The sequence below is a fragment of the Enhydra lutris genome, unplaced genomic scaffold, assembly GCF_002288905.1.
Source record: "Enhydra lutris kenyoni isolate GAN:26980312 unplaced genomic scaffold, ASM228890v2 scaffoldscaffold46, whole genome shotgun sequence".
Lineage (NCBI taxonomy): Eukaryota > Metazoa > Chordata > Mammalia > Carnivora > Mustelidae > Enhydra > Enhydra lutris.
In genome coordinates this window covers 6,623,286-6,647,641 of record NW_019154130.1, presented here as the reverse complement: position 1 = coordinate 6,647,641, position 24,356 = coordinate 6,623,286, and the positions used below count along the sequence as shown (strand labels likewise).

General features: G+C 36.3%; 1 protein-coding gene across 4 annotated transcripts in view; it reads right to left on the bottom strand.

Moving 5' to 3' along the window:
* LOC111156388 (intraflagellar transport 81) overlaps positions 1–24,356 on the bottom strand; it is a 209,352-nt gene that overhangs the window by 76,224 nt on the left and 108,772 nt on the right. For 3 of the 4 annotated variants that reach the window (XM_022517230.1, XM_022517231.1, XM_022517232.1), the window contains 9 exons: positions 21,731–21,889; positions 20,709–20,812; positions 19,946–20,126; positions 17,683–17,772; positions 14,292–14,357; positions 13,868–13,978; positions 12,447–12,531; positions 6,195–6,358; positions 4,799–4,894 (listed from right to left, as the gene is read on the bottom strand). In XM_022517230.1, coding sequence (XP_022372938.1) covers positions 4,799–4,894; positions 6,195–6,358; positions 12,447–12,531; positions 13,868–13,978; positions 14,292–14,357; positions 17,683–17,772; positions 19,946–20,126; positions 20,709–20,812; positions 21,731–21,874 — 1,041 coding nt within the window. In that variant the 5' untranslated portion in view covers positions 21,875–21,889. Of the gene's footprint in view, positions 1–4,798; positions 4,895–6,194; positions 6,359–12,446; positions 12,532–13,867; positions 13,979–14,291; positions 14,358–17,682; positions 17,773–19,945; positions 20,127–20,708; positions 20,813–21,730; positions 21,890–24,356 lie in introns of those variants that run through there. The other variant, XM_022517233.1, reaches the window with a different exon arrangement.

Sequence of the window (24,356 nt, the reverse complement as noted above, 5' to 3'; positions counted from 1 at the left end):
GGCGTCCCCAAGGTAATTACTTCTAATATATAAAGAAAAAAAGGCCAACAACTCTCGAGAAAAATGAGGATATAGACATGACGGGGCAATTCACAGAAAAAGAAATTAAGATGACTATTACTCTTGTGAGAAGATGCTCAACCTTGTTTACAGTAAGATAAGCAAAAATTAAAACTATCACAGGATATGATTTCTCACTTACAAGGATGGTAAAACTCTAAAAGTTCAACAACATACTCTACAGGGAGGCAGTGAGGGAACAGGCACTCTCCTACACTGCAGGTGGGAACATGAAATGCTATAACCTCTATGGAGAGGAATTTGGCAATATCTACCAAATGTACCTATGCATTTATCCTTTGATGTAGCAATCTCAACTCTGGGACTACATCCTGAAGTAACACTGGCAAAAATACACCAAGACATAAACAAAAAGCTGCTTACTGAATCATGATTTGTAATAGCAAAAGAATGGCAACCACCCAAATGTCTAACTGTGATTGTCTGCATGAACTGTGGTATAACGACTCAGTGGGGACTGTGAACAGGAATAAGCATACCAACTACGATGGCTATAGTTAAAAAAAATAATAATAAGAAGAAGACGACGACGATGACAAAAAACTAACAGATAACAAGAAGTGTTGGCGAGAGAGCACCTGGGTGGCTCAGTGGCTTAAAGCCTCTGCCTTCAGCTCAGGTCATGATCTCAGAGTCCTGGGATCGAGTCCCACATTGGGCTCTCTGCTCGGTGGCGAGCCTGCTTCCTCCTCTCTCCTTCTCTGCCTGCTTCTCTGCCTACTTGTGATCTCTGTCAAATAAATAAATAAAATCTTAAAAAAAAAAAAAAGAAGTGTTGGCGAGGATGTGGAGAAATCAAAACCTTTCTACACTGTTGGTTGGACTGGTTTGGGAAGAGTCTGACATTTCCTCAAAATGTCAAACACAGGATTATCACACGAAACAGCAATTCTACTCCTAGGAATATACTCAAGAAAAAACATATTTTCACACAAACACTCATATAAAAATGTTCATAGCAGCATTATTTGTAATAGTCAAAAAGCAGAAATAACCCAAACACCCCTCAACTGATGAATGGATAAACAAGATATGATCTATCCATATAATGGAATATTATTCAATAACAAAAAGAATGAAGTACTGACTCACACTACAACATGGGTGAACTTTAAGAACTATGCTTAGTGAACGACGCCAGCACAAAGGACCACATATTGTATGATTCCATTTGTATGAAGTGTCCATGATAGGCAATCCTATAGAGACAGCTTGGTTGCCTAGGGCTAAGGGTTGGGAAGGAAATGAGAAGTGACTGCTAATGGGTAAAGGGTTTCTTTTTGAGCTGATAAAAATGTTCTAAAATTGATGTAGTGATGGTTCCACAACTCTAAATATACTAAAAGTCACTGAATTGTGCATTTTATATAGGTGAATTGCATGATATGTGAATTGTACCTCAGTAAAGTTGTAAAAAAAAAAAAAAAAGGAATAAAGATTATTTTACTATTCACCAGCATATATCATTAAGAATTTTGAAAAGTGGGGTGCCTGGGTGGTTCAGTCGGGTAAGCATCTGCCTTCAGCTCAGGTCGTAATCCCAGGGTCCTGTGATCAAGCCCCACCCACAACGGGCTCCTTGCTCAGAAGGGAGCCCACTTCCTTCCTGCCTGCTACTCCCCTGCTTATGCTCGCTCTCTCCCTCTCCCTCTCTCTCTCTCTGCCAAATAAGTAAATAAAATCTTCTAAAAAATTTTTTTAAAAAGCATGGAAAAGTGTGTATAATATGCTCTTCCTTTTCTAAGAAGTTATATGAGTCTATGTATACATACTATTATTTTTAATGGAATAATAAAGTATATAATTTTTTAAAAATTACCTGTAAGGGAAGGAAAGATTATGGTGGATAGCATCAAAGTAGATGCTAGAAACTTCTTCGAATATTTCTTGTTTTTTAGATTTGACTTGGAATCATGTAAATATTTTAAATAATTATAAAATAAATTATTCCCCCAAAAAGTAATCCCTAGGGGTGCCTGGGTGGCTCAGTTGGTTAATTGGCCAACTCGGGATTTCAGCTCAGGTCATGATCTTGGGGTCCTGGGATGGAGCCCTGCGTTGGGCTCTTTACTCAGTGGGGAATCTCCTTGAGGATTCTCTCTCTCCCTCTCCCTCTGCCCCTCCCTACTCACATGTGGATTCTCTCTCTCTCTAAAATAAATAAATACATTTTAAAAGGTAATCTCTAAAAATAAACATATGTACGTATCCAGTTTAATTTATGGCATAATCATATAGAAGAACTATTCTAAGTGACTTTAAAACAGTAATTTGTCTATCCTTAGTGGGATATATCCTAAGGACAAAACAAACTGAAAAATAATTTTCAGCAGCAATCATATTTTTGGTGGCAGTATTATTGCTTTTATTTTGAAACATTGTGTGTAAAGTGTGGATTAAAGCAAATAATGGAGGGGCGGCTGGGTGGCTCAGTGGGTTAAAGCCTCTGCCTTTGGCTCAGGTCATGATCCCAGGGTCTTGGGACTGAGTCCCGCATTGGGCTCTCTGCTTGGCCGGGAGCCTGCTTCCCTTCCTCTCTCTCTGCCTGTCTCTCTGCCTACTTGTGATCTCTGTCTGTCAAATAAATAAATAAAATAAAATTTAAAAAAGCAAATAATGGATTAAATTATATTCATGTTACTGAGAACCAGAATTTCCCATGTGGGATAAGAAGAAAGATATGAGACTGATAAGGCTAAGTAGAAGCCCAGAAGCCTTGAATCTGACCTGGAAGGGTAAGTATGAACTCATGGTGTGCGTTAGGAAAGAAGAAAAAAATTACCTCTTAGCTTTGTCCACTAAAAAGACCTAAAAATAATGACCACCCAGGAGCAATGGGAAGTCCTAATACCCAGATTTCAGTCTCTAAATATTATTTCCTACTAAAGCAAATCAGACTCATAGAAGAAAGTCTAATTCCAAGCCTAGGATAGGAAATATAAAAAATGAGCACAGAAATATCTTAATCATACCAGAAAGCAAAGACATTATCAAAGACAAATAGAATCTTTTTTTTTTTTTTTTTTGACAGAGATCACAAATAGACAGAGAGGCAGGCGGGGGGGGGGGGGGGGGGGGGCGGGGGAGCTGGCTCCCCGCCAAGCAGAGAGCCCGATGAGGGACTTGACCCCAGGACCCTGAGATCATGACCTGAGCTGAAGGCAGAGGCTTTAACCCACTGAGCCACCCAGGTGCCTGACAAATAGAATCTTAAAAAGTAATCAGAAGTTACTTGAAAAGCCTCATAGTGGCCAAAAATGGGACAATTTGAGCATCATTAAGGAAAATGTCTTAAACTTACCAAATAGAATTACATCAATGATTTATAATGACATTAAGTAAATAAGCAACTAAAAAATGAAAAACTATCCTAATTGATGGAGAATGAAAATGACTTGGAGGAAACCAATTCTCTTTGAAAACTGATAAAGAATCAAGTATGTAGCTTGTCTTTCCTAAATGAACTATAGTTCAGTTTAATCAAATTGTTGATGAGAGGTTTCTTTTATAGAGGCAATCCCGCTAATAAACAAAGAAAGGAATCAATGGTATCAACAGGACACTATTAAAGGATAAACAAGTTTCTTCAAATAAATTAACTGCAAGAAAACAGATAGATAAATAAGCGGCACAGAGAATCTACAAATTAAAAGATACTTAAACGTATCAATGAAATGCAGTGTATGAATCCTGAAAGTATCTCAATTAAAACAAAGCAACAAAAGAAGGAAGGAAGGAAGGAAGAAAAGGTAGGAACGAAGGAAGGAAGGAAGGAAGAAAGAAAATCCAGGAAATATGAACACTGGATATTTGCCAATATCAAGGAATTATGACATTTTTCAGATGTAGTATGCTGTTAAGATTTTTAAGCCTTTATTTTTTAGACATACATTCTGAAATATTTATAGGTGAAATGATATAAAGTCTAAGATTTGCTTTAAAATAACTAGATTATTATTATTGGTCTGGGGGTATAGTGAAACAAGAATGGCCATGATTGTTATAGCCTGAGTCACAGGGTTTACTGACCTATTTTCTCTACCTTTGTATACAGTTTAAATTCTCCAGTATAAAAAGGTTTTTAAAAATTTTAGCATCTAAAAAAGAAAATTTAGCATCTGTGAAAAATGCTTTGTTATGTAGCTCAATATTTTGTGAGGTTACAGAATGCTCATCACACTAAACTCCTGACTGGGTTGTTTTCAGGTAATCTATGGCTTTCATTTGAAGCGTTTGTCTAGAAATACAGAACAACATTTATACCCAATCTTAGAGTTGTGGATTAAATGCCTAGGCACTAAAATTTAACTTATTCTACACTTGCAAACTATCTTGAAACCTGAAAAGGTATATTGCCTTTAATTCATTAAAGATTACAAATATTTTGATTTTATACCACTTGAGGTAAGTTTTCATTTAAAAAAATCAAGTTTCACACCCAAGAGATAAAAACACAAAGAGCTCTATTACCACAGCTGGCAGACGGTAAGGTAACTAAGCATGATCAGGTGTATTGAATTTCAAACTTGAACATGCATGTTTTGTGGCTTTTCCACAAATTTTTTGTTATAATCTGGAGATTAGCAATAACAGAAAAATATTTATTCTTTACTTCCTTCTTACTCTAAGACTATCCACAACACAGCCCGGGATTTTTACAAAGATGTTCACCAAAAGATAAAAGATCTAAATACGAGGGGCAAAACAGTGGTCTCACCTGTTGCCTATATAGTGAGAGTTTGCCTTCAATTGGCTCATTTCTCATCATTTTCTTTTCAATTAGCTGATTGATCTGTGCGTTTATTTCATTTATCTAAAACAGTATGAAAGTAAAGAAAGTTAAAACTCTTCCTTTGATAACTAAGGGACATTTGGCCAAACAAGCTTTGAATTTACTGTTCTTACCATCTGTGATTTCATGGAAGGAACAGGTTCGTTAATGTTATAAGTGGGTTGTTATGATTATTTTTAGAAACAATTTACATTTCACAGTTCATAATATATATTTAAACATGTTGATGATTTATATAGCCATTCATGTTTAAATTATACTAAAAAATTCTACATGAAATATTTATACATTATTGTCAGAAAGACAATTTCTACAAATCTGAAATTACCCCTTACCTAACTTGTGACTTTCAAGTCACTGCAAGCGATAAAGCAAATCCAGACTAACATTCCCAAGGGATTTAGTGCAAGGAATTCATGAACCCAACTGAGAGTTGACATGATGACATCTAAAAACCCTTCTATGATCTGTGATTTGATGATAGTTGTCATTTATGCTACTCATTACTCCTTTATCAAAGGTAATAAAATAGAAGTGAATAAAGCCAACAGAAGCATACAGTCCCTCAAGTAATTAAAAAAAAAAAAAAAACCTCCCTGGCTTTCAGTATACCTATCCTTTGAAAAGACTAGAGTTCTCCCTTTAGTTCCATGACATTAAAATTGAGCCAAATCACACTTGGACATGTAATTTCTATAAGAAAATTAAAAGAATAAAGTAGTTAGAATTATGTATTTAATTATAGTGGCTATTAAGCACATTAAAGGATTAGCAAATCAAAATCATCAAATTAATTGTCATATTTGTTATTTTTTAAGAATACACACCTGATTGGTTCTTTATTTCTATAGAACAAAAATGTTATAACATAAAACCAGGTTTCAATAAGCATTACAAAAAAGTTCAGTAATTCCAAAGCAAGCATAAAAGGCTAATACAAATATTTTAGCTTTAAATATAAAATTGCTATATTATTATTTTTGGAAATAAAAATTAATGATTTATGCAAAATATTTTAAAAATTTACCATCTAAATGATTATATTATGAATACATAAACCTATAAGTCAAACACTTTAATTTACATATTCAAGTTACTTAGTTTCCTAATCAGTTGACTAAGTCTTTATAACATCATGTGGATTTAAGTAACAGCATTACAAGCTACAATTGCTCAAAAGAACTCTTCATAAAGCTGTCAACTCAGCACAGGTTAACTTGAGTCAAGAGTAGGACACTACAGAAAGCAGTTCATATAATTTTCACAGGACTGGGGATGAGATAAAATTGGGATCTATAAAAAGAAGATGACTGTCACTTACTTTAGATTCAAGCTCAAGAAGATCAGACTGGCCCATGGCAGGCTCTGAAACCACTTTTTGTAGAAAATGCAATTCTTTTTTCTTGCTTTCTAATTCTTTAGGAAATTTTTCAGAAACCATATAAGAATTAAATTTTATCTCCTCCTCTAGCCTCTTCATTAAACCTTTAAAAATAAAATATTCAGCCCAAGAGAGTTGGTATAGTGATACTTTGTACACTTTAAAATCAAAGACCTGAATAATAGGCATATGTATCAAAAGCAATCTATATAATTAAAAATTGACCATTGAAATTTTTTTCCAATTTTTAAAAAGTAACCTCTACATCCAACATGGGGCTCAAACTCACAACCCCAAGATCAAGAGTCACACAATCCTCCAAACAAGCCAGCCAGGAGCCCCGACCATTGAAATCCCACTGAAATCGTTTGATGTTAATTAGAATGATAACAGAGGACAATCTACACAGAATGACGTTAACATAATTATAGAAAAAGTAATATTATGATCTTTCCAAATTACTACCTAATTCTTTTTATACTTCGCAACAAACAAAAATAACATCTGCAGAGCAAGGTCTCTTTTGGGTCGTATTTTGCCTTCGAAGTATTTAAGCAGTCCGTAACACAAATGGCAACACACAAGAAATTTCACCCAGATTCCTTCTTTTATAAGTGGCCATTTACTCTCCTCCTTTCACAATACTTCTGGTGCAATTTATTTCTATTCTATTACTTCATAAATGGTAATACATCATACTTTGTCAGTTTCAAACCAATGAAAACATTACTAAAATACAAGTTAAAATGCAAAAAAAAAAAAAAAAGAAATTATCTACATTCATAAACATTTTTGGCTTTCTGTGTTTGGTAGTTTTGATATTGTAAAATATTAGCTTATGGTAAGTGGTAACTTAAATTATACTTTAAATATTTAATAAGTTTTCTTATTTTGGTAGAGTACATAAATATATACACACACAGATTTTCGGTGAATAATGGTTTTGTTATAAATTCTCAGCCTAAAGAGCTTTAAAAAGTTTATTTCAGATCTTTCCATTACACATTTACAAATTCTGGCTTGACTTTTTAAAACACTGGATTTCCGGTTTATGTAATCTACGTAGGTAGACTGCGTAATAAGTTTGGCCCAAAGCCTTAACATTATTTTTAGTTCTGTTGTGCTAACCATATATTAACATGTAAAAATTTATTAATGGCAAAATCACAAGTTTTCTATTCATCCCTACAATTTCCCCCCTTTTTTAGGAACTGGGGAAAGGGAGGGAAGAGAAAGTGTTTAACGACTCAGACTATAATTAGGCAGCCATTCCTATGTGGTTTCCGATTAAATCTATATCCTGGCGTCTTTGGCTATTAGGTGCCTAGTTCTTCCATCTTTTAAGTTCTTAAACTACACGTAATCAGAGATGTAAAGAATCAAACTTAAGGGACACCTGGGTGGCTCAGTTGGTTGAGCAGCTGCCTTCGGCTCAGGTCATGATCCCGGCGTCCTGGAATCGAGTCCGACATCGGGCTGCTTGCTCATCAGGGAGCCTGCTTCTCCCTCTGCCTCTGCCTGCCATTCTGTCTGCCTGTGCTTGCTCACTCTCCCTCTCTCTCTCTGACAAATAAATAAATAAAATCTTAAAAAAAAAAAAAGAATCAAACTTAAATGTTTTTAAAGATTTAAAAGTCTTAAATGTTATTTTCCCTAGATAAAAGAAAGATTTGGGACACTTGGGTTGCTCATTTGAGCATTTGACTCGATTTTGGCTCAGGTCATGATCTCAGGGTGGTGAGATCAAGCCCATGGTCAGGCTTCTCCCTTAGCAGGGAGTCTGCCTCTCTCCTTCTCCTTGGCTCTCTCTCACCCCTCATACTCTCACATTCTCTCTCTAATAAAGAAATATAAATCTTTAAAAAATAAGAGAGATTCAAATTTTAGAAAATACAAATTCATCTATATTGACAAAAAGGAGATCAGTGGTTGCCTGGGAATAGATAGAGGGACAGAAAAGGGAAAAAACGAGCTATCACAAAGGACACAAGAAAATATTTGGGGGTGATGGACGCATTTATTATCTTAAGGCTCTGGGCTTTATCAGTCTGTACATTATGTCAAAATTTATCAGATGTACACCTCAAATACATGCTGTTTATTATATGTCCATTTTACCTCAGTACAAATGTTAAAAAATGTAAACACAGGGTTTCTCTTACATTTTAAAATCTTCTCTTAAAAGTTTTAACTTAAGGGACGCCTGGGTGGCTCAGTTGGTTAAGCAGCTGCCTTCGGCTCGGGTCATGATCCCGGCGTCCTGGGATCGAGTCCCGCATCGGGCTCCTTGCTCATCAGGGAGCCTGCTTCTCCCTCTGCCTCTGCCTGCCATTCTGTCTGCCTGTGCTTGCTCTCTCTCCCTCTCTCTCTCTGACAAATAATTAAATAAAATCTTTAAAAAAAAAAAGTTTTAACTTAAGACCTTGTAAAGTAGTCATATGTTCTATGTAGATTTTAAAAAATTATCTTTCAAAATCCTGGTGAAATTAAATATAAAGTTACTAAGATCACAGCAAACTTTTGATTAAAAACCCTCTGGAAACATCTCACTGGCCTTACTACAGTTTAATGAGTAGCTTCTTTTATATAATAAATCTCATGAAAGTGTAGAGTATGAAGATGAATTAACTTCCATGAGTGTTTTATAATATGGCTGTTACTCTGAAAAAATACAAAGCACATTCCTACACTAAAAATAATTTTTATTTATATAAATGGAAACTTTCCATAAGTCATTTTTCGCTAAAAATTTTAGATAGACCTTCTTAAAGGAAATACCTGGAGCAATTAAACATACTTCATCTACTCTCTTCCCAGGCTGCTGAATACAACCCTTAAGACTGTCTTCCAGAAAGATATCAACAAAGCAAGAACTCCTTTACTTGCTGCTCCCCACACCCTGTCCACCCCCAAAGAACATATATTGCATACGTAATATCTTATTTTTATGCTTTCAACCCTTTTTTTCTTACTTTAACTCCCCTCCTATCTGTGGAAATGATCATTCTGTTCCTATCCAGGGATTTGGTCTCTACTCCTACCTCCTAACTACTTAACAGACCATTTACTGAAGGCCTGTTGTGTATAATTTAGCATGCGAGGGCCTGGAAATAGACCAATTATGACTCGGTGACTAGTCTGGGGTTGCGCTGAGTCAGATTCAGATAATGCCGACAACTGCTGCGGAACATTCAGCGCAAGGCACACGGGAAAGGCAGCCATCGCTTCTCACCTTTTCCTCCTAGATCTTCAGTCTCCGATTGTCTGACTGACTCTCTTCCGCAGCACACAATCACCCCACGCTACTACCCTCTCACTGTCTAGGCAGGGCACTGTCTTCCTCATTCATTTGCACGCTCCCTCCCTCTCTTGCCTCCTTTTCAAAGACAAGCAGTCAGAAGGAGCCTACCCTTTTCCCTCTCTCTCCTTCATCTCCTCTATGTATGTTCTCTCAGGTCACTGTGCCTTGGCACGGAATGTCTTCTACTCCTTTGCTTTCCAACGTGAATTTAACTCGGGGGCCACCTCATCCAGGAAGCCATTTGAGTCTGTGATGGGGTTTGGAGCTTTGCCTCTTTGTTCTCACAGGATCCTGTGCTGAGCGCCATCAGCAAATTTGTAAAGCCACACGATCGCTGTTCACTGCCTGTCGTTCTGTATTAAACTGCGAGAACCTCGTCTCTTTTCTTTCTATTCCTAGCACCCGGCACAGTTCCTGACATGTAGTAGATGTTCAACAAATACTGAATTAATGCACTGTAGGTTTGAGCCAATTATTTCTATTAGTACTTAACAATGCGACTGATTTTATTTTTTAGCAGCAATATTACTTATATTAATGTTATACCAACATTTCAAGAGATGCATAAAACACAATTTTATTTGTGAATTTTATTACTAAGTGAATCATTACGTATTTCCTGGCCCAAACAATTTTTCTTTAGCTTAGAAAGCCAAAGAAAAATAAAAGACTAACAATTCAAATAAAAAAATGAAATGTTGCTAAACCTATAAACATCTTTGGATATTTTGTTTAGTTGTCAGAATTAAAACATAATAGCAAGAAATATCTAACCTAATAAGATTGAGGATAACAGATACTACAGAAACACATTTTCAGGTGAACATTTTAAATTGTATTAAACTGTACTGATTAACTAATTGTTTTTCTGCATACCAAATCTTCCCATTCTTATACACATTACTTCATTTAAAAAAATTCACTATTAATGGTAAGTTCTAATACTTTCTTAGTAAGAGTAGGCCTATACAAATTACTTGTTGATATTAATTTTTAAATGACTATATATAATGGGTTTCTTCTGAAGATTTACCTTACTTTATTGCAGTAAATTGTGAAGGAACCTACATCAAATCCAAAGAACATATGCTAAAAAGATACAGATTATACTAAGGAGAAAAAGAATCATAAAAAAAAGTATTTTCTTTGTTCTAAAAATTAACATTCTCCTAAAAAGTGAAAACTTAGTGAATGAAGAATGAAATGACCCCAACAACTAAACGCCTGGCAACTTCCAGGTATTGCTTGAATCTAAATTGTAAGACTAAGAGGTGTAAGAAAGTCTACAGAAAGCCGCAAATTAACAAGTACTAACCATGTACTTTGTAGGCAACACTACACTGGTTTTTCAAATATTAATTAAATATACCATATTTCCTTGGTGCTGAGATGCCACTGATAAAGTAATAAATACCATGGTAAATGTGTATGTAAAATGTAAGATGTATCCCAAAGGCAAAAACAATTAAAGTGGGAAAGAATAAGTGTCTAGAATTAAGGAAATACTGTATTATCTCTTCCAAGAACTTTATTGAGATATACATTACATGCCATAGAAAAGTGTATAATTCAATGGTTTTTAGTAAATTCAATGGTTTTTAGTAAATTCACCGCAATCAATTTTAGAACATTTTTATCTGCTCGGAAAGCAGCTCTATGCTAATTAGCATTCCCTTCCTCCCCACACCACACATACACACAGCTGTGTTCTCCTATAACTCCCTACTCCCAGGTAATCACTAGTTTGATTTTATCTCTCTAGATTTGCCTATTCTGGACATTTCATACAGATGGAATCTTATAATATGTGGTCTTTTGTGACTAATTTCTTTCACATAACATGTTTTTGAGGTTCATACATGTAGTATGTATCGGTACTTCATGCCTTTGCATTCCATTGTGCAGATACAGCACATTTTATTTACTCACTCAACAGTTTAGGGACATTTGGGTTGTTTTCACCTTTTGGCTATTATGAATAAGGCTGTTGTGGACATTAGTGTAAAAATTTTTGTGTGGACACAAGTTTTCAATTCCCTTGGGTAGATACCTAGGAATGAAACTGCTGGGTCATGGTAACTCTGTTTAACATTCTGGGGAACTGCCAGATATGTTTTTCAAAAGCAGTCACACATTTTATACCCCCCACCAGCAACATATGAGAGTCCCATTTTCTCCACACTGTCGCCAACACTTGTTACGGTCTGTCTTTTTTATTCTAAGACTTACAGCTTAGAGTATAATATTTCATATAATACTACAGAAAGATGAATTAACCCTTGAATAGTTAGATTTTTATACTGAAATATTTCTCCAGTACCAATGAAAGCTTTCCACTGCTTTTCCAGTTTACGTGGTCTCCCTTCTGATGAACAAAAAAAACTTTAAAAATACCTAGGATGGGTTTGGTGGTGTAATCTGGAAATATTACAATAATTTATCTTCTAAGTAAAGCTAATGTGACAACAGAGCCAGGGATACCCATGTCATCAGCACAACCCAATATATGAAAAATCACTCAGCTTTAAGGGTCCAACATTTTACTCTTTTTTTTTTTATAGCCCAGGCTCTAAAACAATTATTCTCCACCCATCTTTTTGCTAGCATCTATCTTAAGTGTTTCATATGCTCCTTCACCAGAAAGCCTCCGTCCATGGTGGTTTTCACGCCCTTCACTCTCTGACCAAACAGTGAATGGGAAGTATAAAATCCCAGGTAAAAACTAAAGGATGTCTTCAACAGAGCTCTCATACATTAACTAGGAAATGACACTCTAAAATGCTTAGCTATCACTAGACAATTAATTCCCATGAGTTGACTGCTTTAAAGAAAACTACTGACTTAAACTAATATTCTCTGATCATCTGTATCATATAATAGTTTCCACTTACTTTCAGGCTTTGCATCTGCTGCTGCATGGCGCATACTTTTCAGCTGATTTTGTACTCTTTGCAGTCTCTGCACTGCATGAAATAGCTTTAAAATATAAATAGATCCATTATTTGCTTAGTCTATTGAAACCTACCACTCACATAGACAAGCAAAGAAAAATACAAGTTCCACACAATTCTTGTGATGTTAAAAGAACAAATAATAAGAACTAAGAAAATTACTGTGTTGAGCCCAAAATGTAACTGGTTTTCTCAATACTTTTTCATGTAAAGCTTTTTTTAAAAAAAAGCTTTCAGAAAGTTAATCTTTAGTTATTGGTTGTACTTAGTAATTAAGGAAAAATACTTGGTAAAGAAATATACACACCAGGCTTTTCTTGTTATAACATGGTTTTCTTTTTTTTTCTTCTTTTTTTCTTTTTAAGTAGTCTCTACACTCAATGTGTGGCTTGAACTCAAAATCTGGAGATCAAAAGCTGCACACTCCACCAACTGAGCCAGCCAAGTGCCCCTAACCTCGTTTTCTTAATTCTAAGAAATATTAGCATTCTCACAAATGATGTCCTAGAATAAGACCCTGATGTACCATTCAGTACCATTCAGGGCCCAAGCAATGCAGCTTACTGGCGCAGTGGAAGCACCACGATGCCAAGTCAAGTTCCAAAAGAGTCAAACATCTTATTGAATAGGAAATGGAGCTGATTTGAAGTATATTTTTAATGTATATGCCTACTCAGTTTTAAGATAGATTTTTAATAAAATAGAAGTAATCCTTCCTAGCCAAATTATTTTTGCCTTAAGGCAAAGTCTAAAAATGTGGAGTATGGTTGTTTTTGAGCCTTTTCATGATTTGCTTACTTGCCACGGGAATAAACTGTAGTGGATACTGTGATCAGCAGAATAAAAAATAGATATTCTTATAGCCCCAGAATCTGAGGACACTCTTTAGAGATGCTATAATTTTTTTTTTTTTAAGATTTTATTTATTCATTTGACAGAAAGAACAAGCACACGCAGGGGGAGCAAGCCGAAGGAGAGGAAGAAGCAGGCTCTCCGCCATGCAGGGAGCCTGATTTGGGGCTCGATCCCAGGACGTGGATCACGACCTGAGCCGAAGGCAGAGGCTTAACCCAGCCTATGAGTTTTATGAGCAGTTAATCTTAATGCTTACCATTACAATGAATGCTCTGTAATGTTGGGTCAACAGGAGTTAAGCACAGGCCAAAAGGTAGTATAGAGATACAAACTGGGTACAGAACCCCAAAAATAGTATTACTGCTGTTGGTGCCACAAAATCCTCTTAAGAGTATTCCATCATGTAAACAAACTTCTACAATTATAGAATTCTTTTTTCTTTACATTTGAACGATCAAAAGGAACTATTTCTTTCATTATGAGAATATAAACTTTTATGAGGATACCTGATTCTTTTGTTCCTGTTTCTGTTGTGCAAGAAATTCTTCTCTCTCTTTTTCAACTCGAAGTTGCCTTGCTATTTTAAGCATCCGTTGATGATTCTGAACTGTCTCCACCTACAGTAAGGGAATAAGTAGTACATGTTACTGTCAAGTTCAAGGAAGAAATTAGCATGTCATGTGACTCAGACATCCACTTATCATTTCTTTTTGGCAAACAGTACTCCCTAGAGATGACAGTAAAGTTCCAGACTCCAGGTCTCTCAAAGTTCTGGGCTACTGCCTAGGGAGATTCCCCTTCTGTCAATGTTATTTGAGCCGATCCTCAGATGTACACCCATGCCTTGCTTAATCCTTATTACCATTCCTAAATCTTTGCAAGTCCTTTGCACTTGGGGCCAAAGTCTTACAGGGCTAAGTCTTGCCTTACCCTTTTCTTCAAACGTTCAACTCTCTTAATGAGCTGATCCTTTTCTTCCTCCATGGCACTGATATCCTAAAAAGTAGTCAAGGAGACATTATAAGAAAAAAACATTTTTTGTAGATTCAAATAAAATTTTCATATGATTGTGCATCAGCCATTTTCCTACTTAAAACCAGATCGTTAAGGAACAAAGATCCTCTTTTGGATAAAGGGTTTTATTTTATTTTTATGTCCCCCTAGGGTTCTTTATGCAGGATAATTTATTTGGCAGCTTAGTGTTCATTTAGAAAAGCAACCAAAACAGGTTATAACGTAGCAAGGTAAAGCTGCCAACCAGCACATTAGTGTTCTGATTCCAAATATGGGCACACAGTTTTTCAAAAGTCTTCTACAATGGAAAGTGTACAGGTCTAAAACCATGAGCAACAGCGGCTGACATGCCATCTGTTCTGTTAAATATCAAACTATATATTCTGCCAATTCCCATCAAAATTATTTTTAAAGCTATGGTGTTTTCAAGACAAAAATTTGTGTCTGGTTTTGCCAATTAACCAATTCCCTTCCTAAAACTAAAGACTTCAAAAATAAACCGCCTTCCTTTTAATCAGCCCCATAATATTTTCTAGTGAAAACAAAAAATCCTTCCTAAACTTAAACTAATAGCCTAACTATCACAGTAAACTAAAGAGAAAAATATACATAGTAGTCAGTATTGTTAGGATCTGAGGAACTAGGCACTCTTACTCACCACTGGTGGCATGGTACGGAAGAACAATATCAAAAGTCTTAAACATACATATATGTACACATACACACACACCATATATACCATGTGGTGTATTCCATATATATATATACCATCAAGTCTGGTAATATCATGTCTGGGAATTTGTCCTAATAAAATATACATGGAAGGTCAAAGACTTCTCTACGAGGAGTCTCACAGATGTTAGTCATATCTAAAATGTGTAAATTACCAAATGTCTGAGAATTATTAAATAAACTATAGCACAATACCATGAAAGTCATTATAAATTATGCAGAAGAATGTTTAATAACAGAAAAACTCATGGTATGACATTACCTGAAAGATGAAGGTTACAACATTTATATATAGCACAATACAAGGAAAAGATTTAAATATATTCACTAAAATGTCAACAGTACTTATCTCTACAGTGTGGGATTATGAGTGAATTATTTTCTATTTCTTGCTTATATTTTCTAAAAAGAACATGTTCAAGAATACTTTGGCAATAATGAAAATAAAATGATTAGACTCTTGGTCATTTCATCATTTCAGTTTACTCACATGACATAACAGAGGAACAGTGGATGAATGTCCATCACTCTTCTTTCATACCATAAGTATCCTATTTATGGGTCTTTCTCCCCACTAACAGTGAGCTTATCTTTCTTTCCTGATACACTCAACAAATTCTTTTTTTTTTTAAAAGATTTTATTTATTTATTTGACAGAGATCACAAGTAGGCAGAGAGGCAGGCAGAGAGAGAGAGGAGGATGCAGACTCCCCGCTGAGCAGAAAGCCTGATGCAGGGCTCGATCGCAGGACACTGGGATCATGACCTGAGCCGAAGGCAGAGGCTTTAACCCACTGAGCCACCCAGGTGCCCCCACTCAACAAATTCTTATTGAGAACCTACTATGTGCATAGTACTGCAAAAGACACTAGGGATACAGTGATGAACAAGATGGACCATGGCCCTTGCCCTCATAAAGATAGTTGGGAATGACCCATTAAAACAAAAGTTTAATGAGAAAAAAAAAAAAAGCTGGGAAGACAGACATTAAAGTAATTATAAGTATGATGAGTATTAGGAAACAAAAAGAACTGGGCAAAACTAATGCATCTAGGGAATCGGGGAAGGCCTCCCTAAGGAAGCAACTTCTATTGTTTCCTGATTAAGAAAATAAAGATGGCATGGAATAACTCAGGAATTCTAAAAATACAAAATTCATGAAAGTGAAATTAGCATATGTTTAGGGAAAGAAGCTATATGCCTGGTGAAAATGTTAAAATTTTTTTGGAGATCATTAAGTAACATGTGTCAAAAATATTAATTTTTACAAATTTATCCTAAGGAAACAATTACAGATACCCCCAAATAAATTTATGTATATGATAATCATGATCATAGCATTATATAATAGCAAAAAATAAAATAAAAAAACAAAAATGGTTAACCTATGCATACTATGGAAAATCATTTAGTAATTAAAACTCATATTTAGGGGCATCGGGATGGCTCAGCAGGTTAAGCAGCTGACTTTTGATTTTGGCTCAGGTCATGATCTCAGGGTCATAAGATCAAGCACCATGTTGGGCTCCGAGCTAGGTGTGGAGCCTGCTTGAGATTCTCTCTCTTCTTCTTCCTCTGCCTCACCACCCCCAAAATTTAAAAAAAAATCATATTTAGGGGGTGCTTAGGTGGCTCAGTGGGTAAAGCATTCAACTCTTGATTTTTGCTCAGGTCATTATCTCAGGGTTCTGAGATCAAGCTCCATGTTGGGCTGAGCTGGCATGGAACCTACTTAAGATTCTCTCTCTCCCTCTGCTCCTGCCCCCATTCCCTCTCTAAAGAAAAAAAAAAATCATACTTAGAAAGATAACAATGTGAATATATTCACAATGCAATTATTAAAAATGAAAGATACAAATAACTACGTATATAGTATGATCTCAAATACCTACCAATATAAATATACATGCAAAGCCTGAATGGATAGCAATTGGATGATTTTTTTTTTTTAAAGATTTTATTTATTTATTTGTCAGAGAGAGAGAGGGAGAGAGAGCAAGCACAGGCAGACAGAATGGCAGGCAGAGGCAGAGGGAGAAGCAGGCTCCCCGATGAGCAAGGAGCCCCATGTGGGACTCGATCCCAGGATGCCGGGATCACGACCCGAGCCGAAGGCAGCTGCCCAACCAACTGAGCCACCCAGGCGTCCCGCAATTGGATGATTTTAATCTTCTTTGTTCTCATCTCTATTTTCTATTATATATATATATATATATATATATATATATATATATATATATGAATGATATATACTTTATACTTTATGTAATAGATAGTCTTTACTACATATATATATATAGAGAGAGAGAGAGAGAGAAAAAGACCCACAATGTAATCTTTTTTAAAATCCATGTTAGGAATCTATATCGTACATAAGAACATATTGTGAATTTACCTTGGTATCATTAATTTCTTCAGTAAAGAAAGAGCAAAGTTTAGACAAAAGAAAATCTGTCACTTGCTATCACTAATTCCCATACAATTTTAAGACTCATACTGAATTAACAAAACAAGCTGGAAAAACTAATATTCAAATCTAAAAAAAGATATTGTTACTATATTTTCTTTGCTTTACCCTTCTTATTTCTGCTGTAGAAAATCCAGATGTCTTAAGTTGCTCACATTCTTTATGCAAAGTTTTAAAGGCTTCCATTAGCTCTTCATACTAAAAGACAAATTAAAAAATTATAAACTAATGACTAGATCCAGTAGACTTTTCTTCATCAGGTTATCAATTAACTCATAGTGATTACTTAAATCACTATATAACAGCATTAAAAATACATCCTGAAACATTTATATAAGACACAAAAAAAGTGGGTGTGTATAATCTGGTCATTAAGTACTTCTCCATCTTCCTCTCTGGTTACTTCCCTAACTCACATTCTATACTCCAGCTATGGTGATCTTTCAATCCTTGGAATACTCTATGCTCTCACATCCAGTTTACAAAGCCTATTACCTCTGAGAATACTCTATGACTTCCTCATCCATTACCTGGATAATTTCAGTTCATCTGTCAGGTCTCAGCATAGATACCACCATCCTCAGAGAAGACTTCTCTAGTCCTATACTTATTCTACATCAGAGTGTCATGATATCAGAATAAAAATCATGTAAAATTATAATTGCCTAGTTACTTGTCTGCCTTCCTCCATTAGACAGCAAGAGTCAAGAGGACAAGAATCCTATTACCCAGTGCAATTTAGTATCCCTGGAGCCTAGCATCACTGATATATTCAATAAAAAGTAGCTGAATGAATGAAAAAAATCACAACTCTTACCCAAAATTCTTTAAAAATAGTACTTTTTGTGAGCACTGACAGGATTTATTCTAGAACTCCTCATTCAGGAAGACAACATGCATTTTTTATTAGGTTCTGTGCTAAATGACTGGCTAAATGTATAAGTCATTTTAGATTTACATCTCACACGTTTCAAGAATAAACATGTCTTTATCATTAATTCTTCTACTATTTGTGCATATTTAGTAAAAGCTATTAATAAACTTCCTCCAGAGGAATTAGTTTTTATCAAGTTGATTGATGGGGGAGTGTAGGAAGGAGAAAATATTTCACATTTACACTTCTCTATTTTCTACATTATGTAAAGCCTTCAAATGTAGGAGTTGGGGTACTCTCCTTCTGTTGTAATTCTCCCATGACATCCCATTCTGTTGTAATTCTCCCATGACATCTCCCACGTGATTCTCTACTATAACATTTGATATGATTATTTACATTAATCTTTCAACACCCAAAATGTCTTAAGAGATCAATATTGACTCTGTTTTGACTAACTGCCATGGTTACCCAAAATAACAAAATAAACGGATGAAAAAACACTTAGTTTTGATTGTTCTGATTCAATCCCAATTTTAAGCACATACTGTATAGAAACAACTCTACAAAACCCTGGAGGAAAACGCAGATGGATAAGGCATGATACCTGTCTTCACAGACCTCATAATCTATTGGGATAGAGCAATAAACTATTCACAACAAACTGCACAATCAGTCTATGCATATAGCAAGAATAAAAGCAAAGAGGGCTAAACACAGGCACTTTTAAAAAAATACACACTTGTGAGTAGGGAGGGGAGGGAACAGAGGTGGCGGGAGTGGGAAAGGGAGAGAATCTCAAGCAGGCTCCAGGCTGAGCATAAGCCTGACCTCAGGACACTGAGATAGTGACCTGAGCCAAACCTAGAGTCAGAGGCTTAACCTACTGAGCCACCAAGGCACCCCAAAAGTAGTCAAGAGCTTTAAGACTATAAGGCCAGAACTCAGTATCACCCTAAAACTCTAGAAGAAAAGTACACTGAAATTTCAAACTCCTGGTCCTTTCCCTATCTTCTGCCTGACTGGGAAGTCCTTTGAGATATCAAGCCTAGCTTCTCTGCCTGTACAAAATCCTCTCAGGGGCTCACAGGTCCTGATTTGTCTGGAATAGTGTCAATTTATACTTTTGCCTTCATGTAATTATTACGATAGTCCCTTTCTCTCTGATTTGGATGACAAATTGTATAATCATCTAACTGATCAGCAAAGTGCTCTGCATTCCCACCTAAAATCCTCTCTACCCACATTTCCTAAGTAATAAATTATTCTAAAATCCTAATTTCAGGATTTCTTCTATCTATCACTGAAATGGTATTTGTGTGCAAAAGTCGGTATTTTCATACATGATTACAGTTGAACATTATTAGCCATTTTACCTTTCAGTGGCACCTGGAAATGAAGAGAAGCAAATAAGTTAAAGAGAGATTAACAGCTATTTGAACATGTGCACCGTGACATCTACAGATAGTTTAAAAATACCATTTGTGTATTGTGTACCTGTTTATTGGTATCAGCCACAGTTTCATCCTGAAGAAACTCACTAGGTACCTCAAGTTTTATTAAAAAACGAGCTAAATATGCTCTTTTCTTCAGTTCATTAGTCCTCTGAAGAAGCCAGTGGAGTACTGGATAAATTACGGGTTTACTTCCAATCACCAGACCCTGACGAAAGGTACTCCTATAAAAAGAAAATAAACACAAGCAGGTGATCATCCTCCACCCCTGGCTTATAACAAACAAACCTTGAAAAGAGATAAAAGCTCAAATACTAATTTACAATTTCTTGATGGCTTTCCATGACTATTAAAAAAAAAAAAAAAAACCAAGGCTATTCTAAAGTCATTCTGTATATCAACAATAAACATAAAATTAGGCCTGGAATATATCACTGGACTATAGGGGAAGGTTGTACTGGAACCATTAATTGGTAGTCTGCCTTAATACTTCATTTACTGGGCAAGTTTAAGTAATTATTTTTATCTAGGATGGCAGATAAATGATAAATGATAAAATGGAATAGTGGAATTTGCCTGTTTTTTGGGTTTGTTTGTTTGTTTTTTGATTGGGGAGAAAAGTGACCCACGTAAGACTTTGACATGACAAAATAATATTAAAAGTTCAAGATTATTTTGAAACTCAGTGACGTACTAAAGCCATTGACACAGAGACCAGGTACTGCCTAGAAAAATTGAGTGTAGCCCATGAAAGTTTAGATATTCAAGCACAGCTTTAAGAAAGCAACATGTGATCAAATTCTTACATGTCTGTGGCATTTCCTGGAGGTTTATATTTAAGGATACCAAGAAGGCTCAACATCCTTTTGGCTGTTTGCTCTGGCATCTCCTCTCTGATATCAACAACTTGCTAACAGATAAAGATATTGAAAAAATATGTTATTGTTGTGTATCTAACAAAGAAAAATATTTAAACTCACTGACAAAATTGTTCTACTAGAGCATAACAGGCACAATGATCTCCTCATAAAACAGATTAAGTATGGAGGCCCCCAGATTCCAAGTGAGGGTACATACAAATCAGATCAGGATTTGTATTAAGAATGTCAAGCTTGGGGTGCTTGGGTGGCTCAGTTGGTTAAGCGGCTGCCTTCAGCTCAGGTCATGATCCCAGGCCCCTGGGATTGAGCCCTGCATTGGGCTCCCTGCTTGGTGGAGAGCCTGCTTCTCCCTCTCCCTCTGCCTGCCGCTCTGCCTACTCGTGCTTTCTATCTCTCTGTCAAATAAATAAATAAAATCTTAAAAAAAAAAAAATGTCAAGCTTAAAAAGTATCCAGTGGAAAAGACCAGTGTATAAGAGACGTGACCTAACTTGCAATACAATAAAACCTTTTGTAAGAGCATTTTTTTTTCTAGGACCAAATCAATTTATGTTTGGAACAGAGAAATAATTTCTAAATAAGGTACAAGCAGATAATCTAATTTTTTAAAGATTATTTATTTATTTATTTGACGGACAGATATCACAAGTAGGCAGAGAGGCAGGCAGAGAGAGAGAGGGGGAAGGAGTCTCGCCGCGGAGCAGAGCCCCCAATGTGGGGCTCCATCCCAGGACCCTGGGATCATGACCTGAGCTGAAGGCAGAGGCTTTAACCCATTGAGCCACCCAGGCGCCCCAGATAATCTAATTTTTAAGCTAGTGGAGAAATCTTAAACATCATTATTACTTTACAGTCATGGAAAATAAGGCCCAAGAGTCACAGATATTTAGAGGCAGAAAATGGCTTTCCTGCTATCCTTTTCATCACAAGAAAGAGAAAACTCTTACCTTTGGGTCAATTTCAGCCAGAACATCATTGAGAACTTGCAACAGTTGCATTGGCTCCAGGGAATCAAATGTAATTAAATTATAGTTCTTCCTAAAAGGTTCTTTATTGAGATTGTCCACAATGAATTTGATTTGATCACTCATAATTGGGTCTTATAACTAAAAATAGAGATAAAATTCCTCAATACTGGTAACAAACATTCTGGAAAAAAATTAGTATTAAGTTTATAGGAAGTAGGAATGAAGAGTATTAATTCTCCATGGCATACAAAATGCTGTGAAAAGGGTTATTTTATTGAAAGAAATCAGGATATGAAGACTTTATTTTGAATGTTACAGTATATACTGCTAATACTGAATACCATGTTTTGTATATACATCTGGTAAGACAGCAATCATCTGAATTAACACTGAGTTCATATGGACAAATGAATAATAAATCCCACCTACAATAACATCTCTCCTGTTCAGCTCCACAACTACCCAGGGGTAAAAATCTGGTAGGCTACAGACATGCTTCTAATTTTTTTTTTTTTTAATTAGCAGCCCATGTTTTAAAAAGTGGGAAATTTTTTTTTTACATTAAAAATCCAGACATCCAGTTTCTCTTCCAAATCAGATCTGGCAACCGTGGGCACATAACTGTGCACAGCCACACCCAAATGAAGCCGAGCTGAGGCTGCAAGCTTCAGTCTGGATGTGCATTCTTTGGTTTTCTGGTTTCCTCCACCAAGCACTCTTCACCCACTGATGTAATGGACTATAGGCATCGACTCTGCCACCGTTGACTAATTCAGGCCTATGTTTCCCTGTGCCTTCAATAAGGAAACAGCCTCGAGTTTTCTGGCCCTGCCTCTCCTATTCCAAATCGTTTGTGTGATTCTCATTGCTCACAAAATAAATTCCAAATTTCTTGAATTTTTATTTTTCAGATGTAACTCAATTGAGTTTTCCCACCTTCATTTTTCCAAATTGTTACCTTTCACTCTTTTAAATTTCACCCGACTGAAAGTTACTGCTCCTTAGTTTTTTCACCTGTCTTCAGTTAATGCTGTTTTCTTACCTAGAAAAACTGTTCGTCTCCTGATCTCCACAGGTGCAGATCCTAACCGTCTTTCAGGGTTTGCTCTCCAAATGCACATTCTTCCAGGAAGTCATTCTCAAGCTATCTCCCACATTCTCCATCAGAATAACGGCAGCAGCACCTGCCCTGGAGGCTAACCACACTTAATCTGCACTGCTCTCCTAGAGTTATTTTTCTGTTTTGTACTAGTGACTCATGTACGTTTTCTCTTCTCTACTAAAGTGTAAATTCCATGAGGACATTTTTGTGCCTAATTCTATCTGTGAATACCCACTGCATCAAAACTGAATTCTTCCATTGACTAGATAAATGTGTTCACAGGCCCAAGGCCAGAAAAAGAAAGATAAGCCTAAGTCGACTGGTGGTGATCTTAAGTTTTAAAAAAATTAAATTTCTCATTATTTAACTGCTGAAGCAGCTTTACCACAGTTCCTAGTGTTTCCTGCTTGAGGGTATCAATTGTTTAAGAAGAACTGGTAGAAAATTTGCAGGCAGGCAATTTTTTAAATTAGCAATTTAAAAAAGGAATTAAAAAATGAACTGCTAAGAAAAGAAATTTTAAAAAATTACTTCAGTGCTCCCTTAGAGTTTTTAACTAAGAAATGAATAGACGCTATTTTATCAAAGACATTAGTTGGGGCTGCATGCATTTAGCTCTGATATAGATTTTAATTGGGGGAGGGTGTAGCTGGATATTTGTAAAACATTAATTCTAAAACTATGAGTCAGTGATTATTATTGTTAAAAAATGAGTCAAAAGATAGTAGAAAGGATAACCAATGTGCTTTAAAAATTTCGAGGCTTCCTTTAATCTACAAAAGGAAAACTTTTACATAAACGAAATAAAAATCCACCTCGGAGATGCAAGTCTTTCGTTGTTAAAAATATTTTAAGTAAAAATCCACGTCACAACCTTCCCATACATATATAAGTTTAATGATTTAGAAATTATATGTATATAATATATAACATATATATACACACACACATATATTTTTTCCCTTTCAAAACAAGACACTTGGATAAACGAGTAAAACGTTACCAGGAGAGGAAAAGAAACTAGTCGGGTTCCCCCTAGGTGCCCACCAGCTTTCAGATGGTCACCAGCTAAGGACAAAGATGTACTGAACAGGTAGGTTGTCTATGCCCAGCGGGCTCTGCGCTCTAAAATTAGCAAAAGCAATTACTCTCCCTCTGCCAGCGGAAAAGTCGCCACACTAATTCACGAGCACTTACCCACATAAGAGCCCAAGGGGGTGGGGGGGGAATTAAAACCAGGACGTGCGTTTATCTGGCACAACTCGGGACGGAAACGACGCTGCCCTGGTCCCAGGCCGGCACGAGCGCGGGACCAGCAGCCTCTTAGGATTCCCAAAAATAGTGTCTCCCCCCCCCCCCGCGCTCGGGGCTCGGGACAGGGGACCCCACATCCGACCCAGACACCTCGCGGGGGGTGATTTGGGCTCCCCGACCGCTCAACCCTCGGGGGAGCTGCCTGGATCCTCGCGGAGGCCCAACGGGCACCGGCCCCGGCGTTGGGGG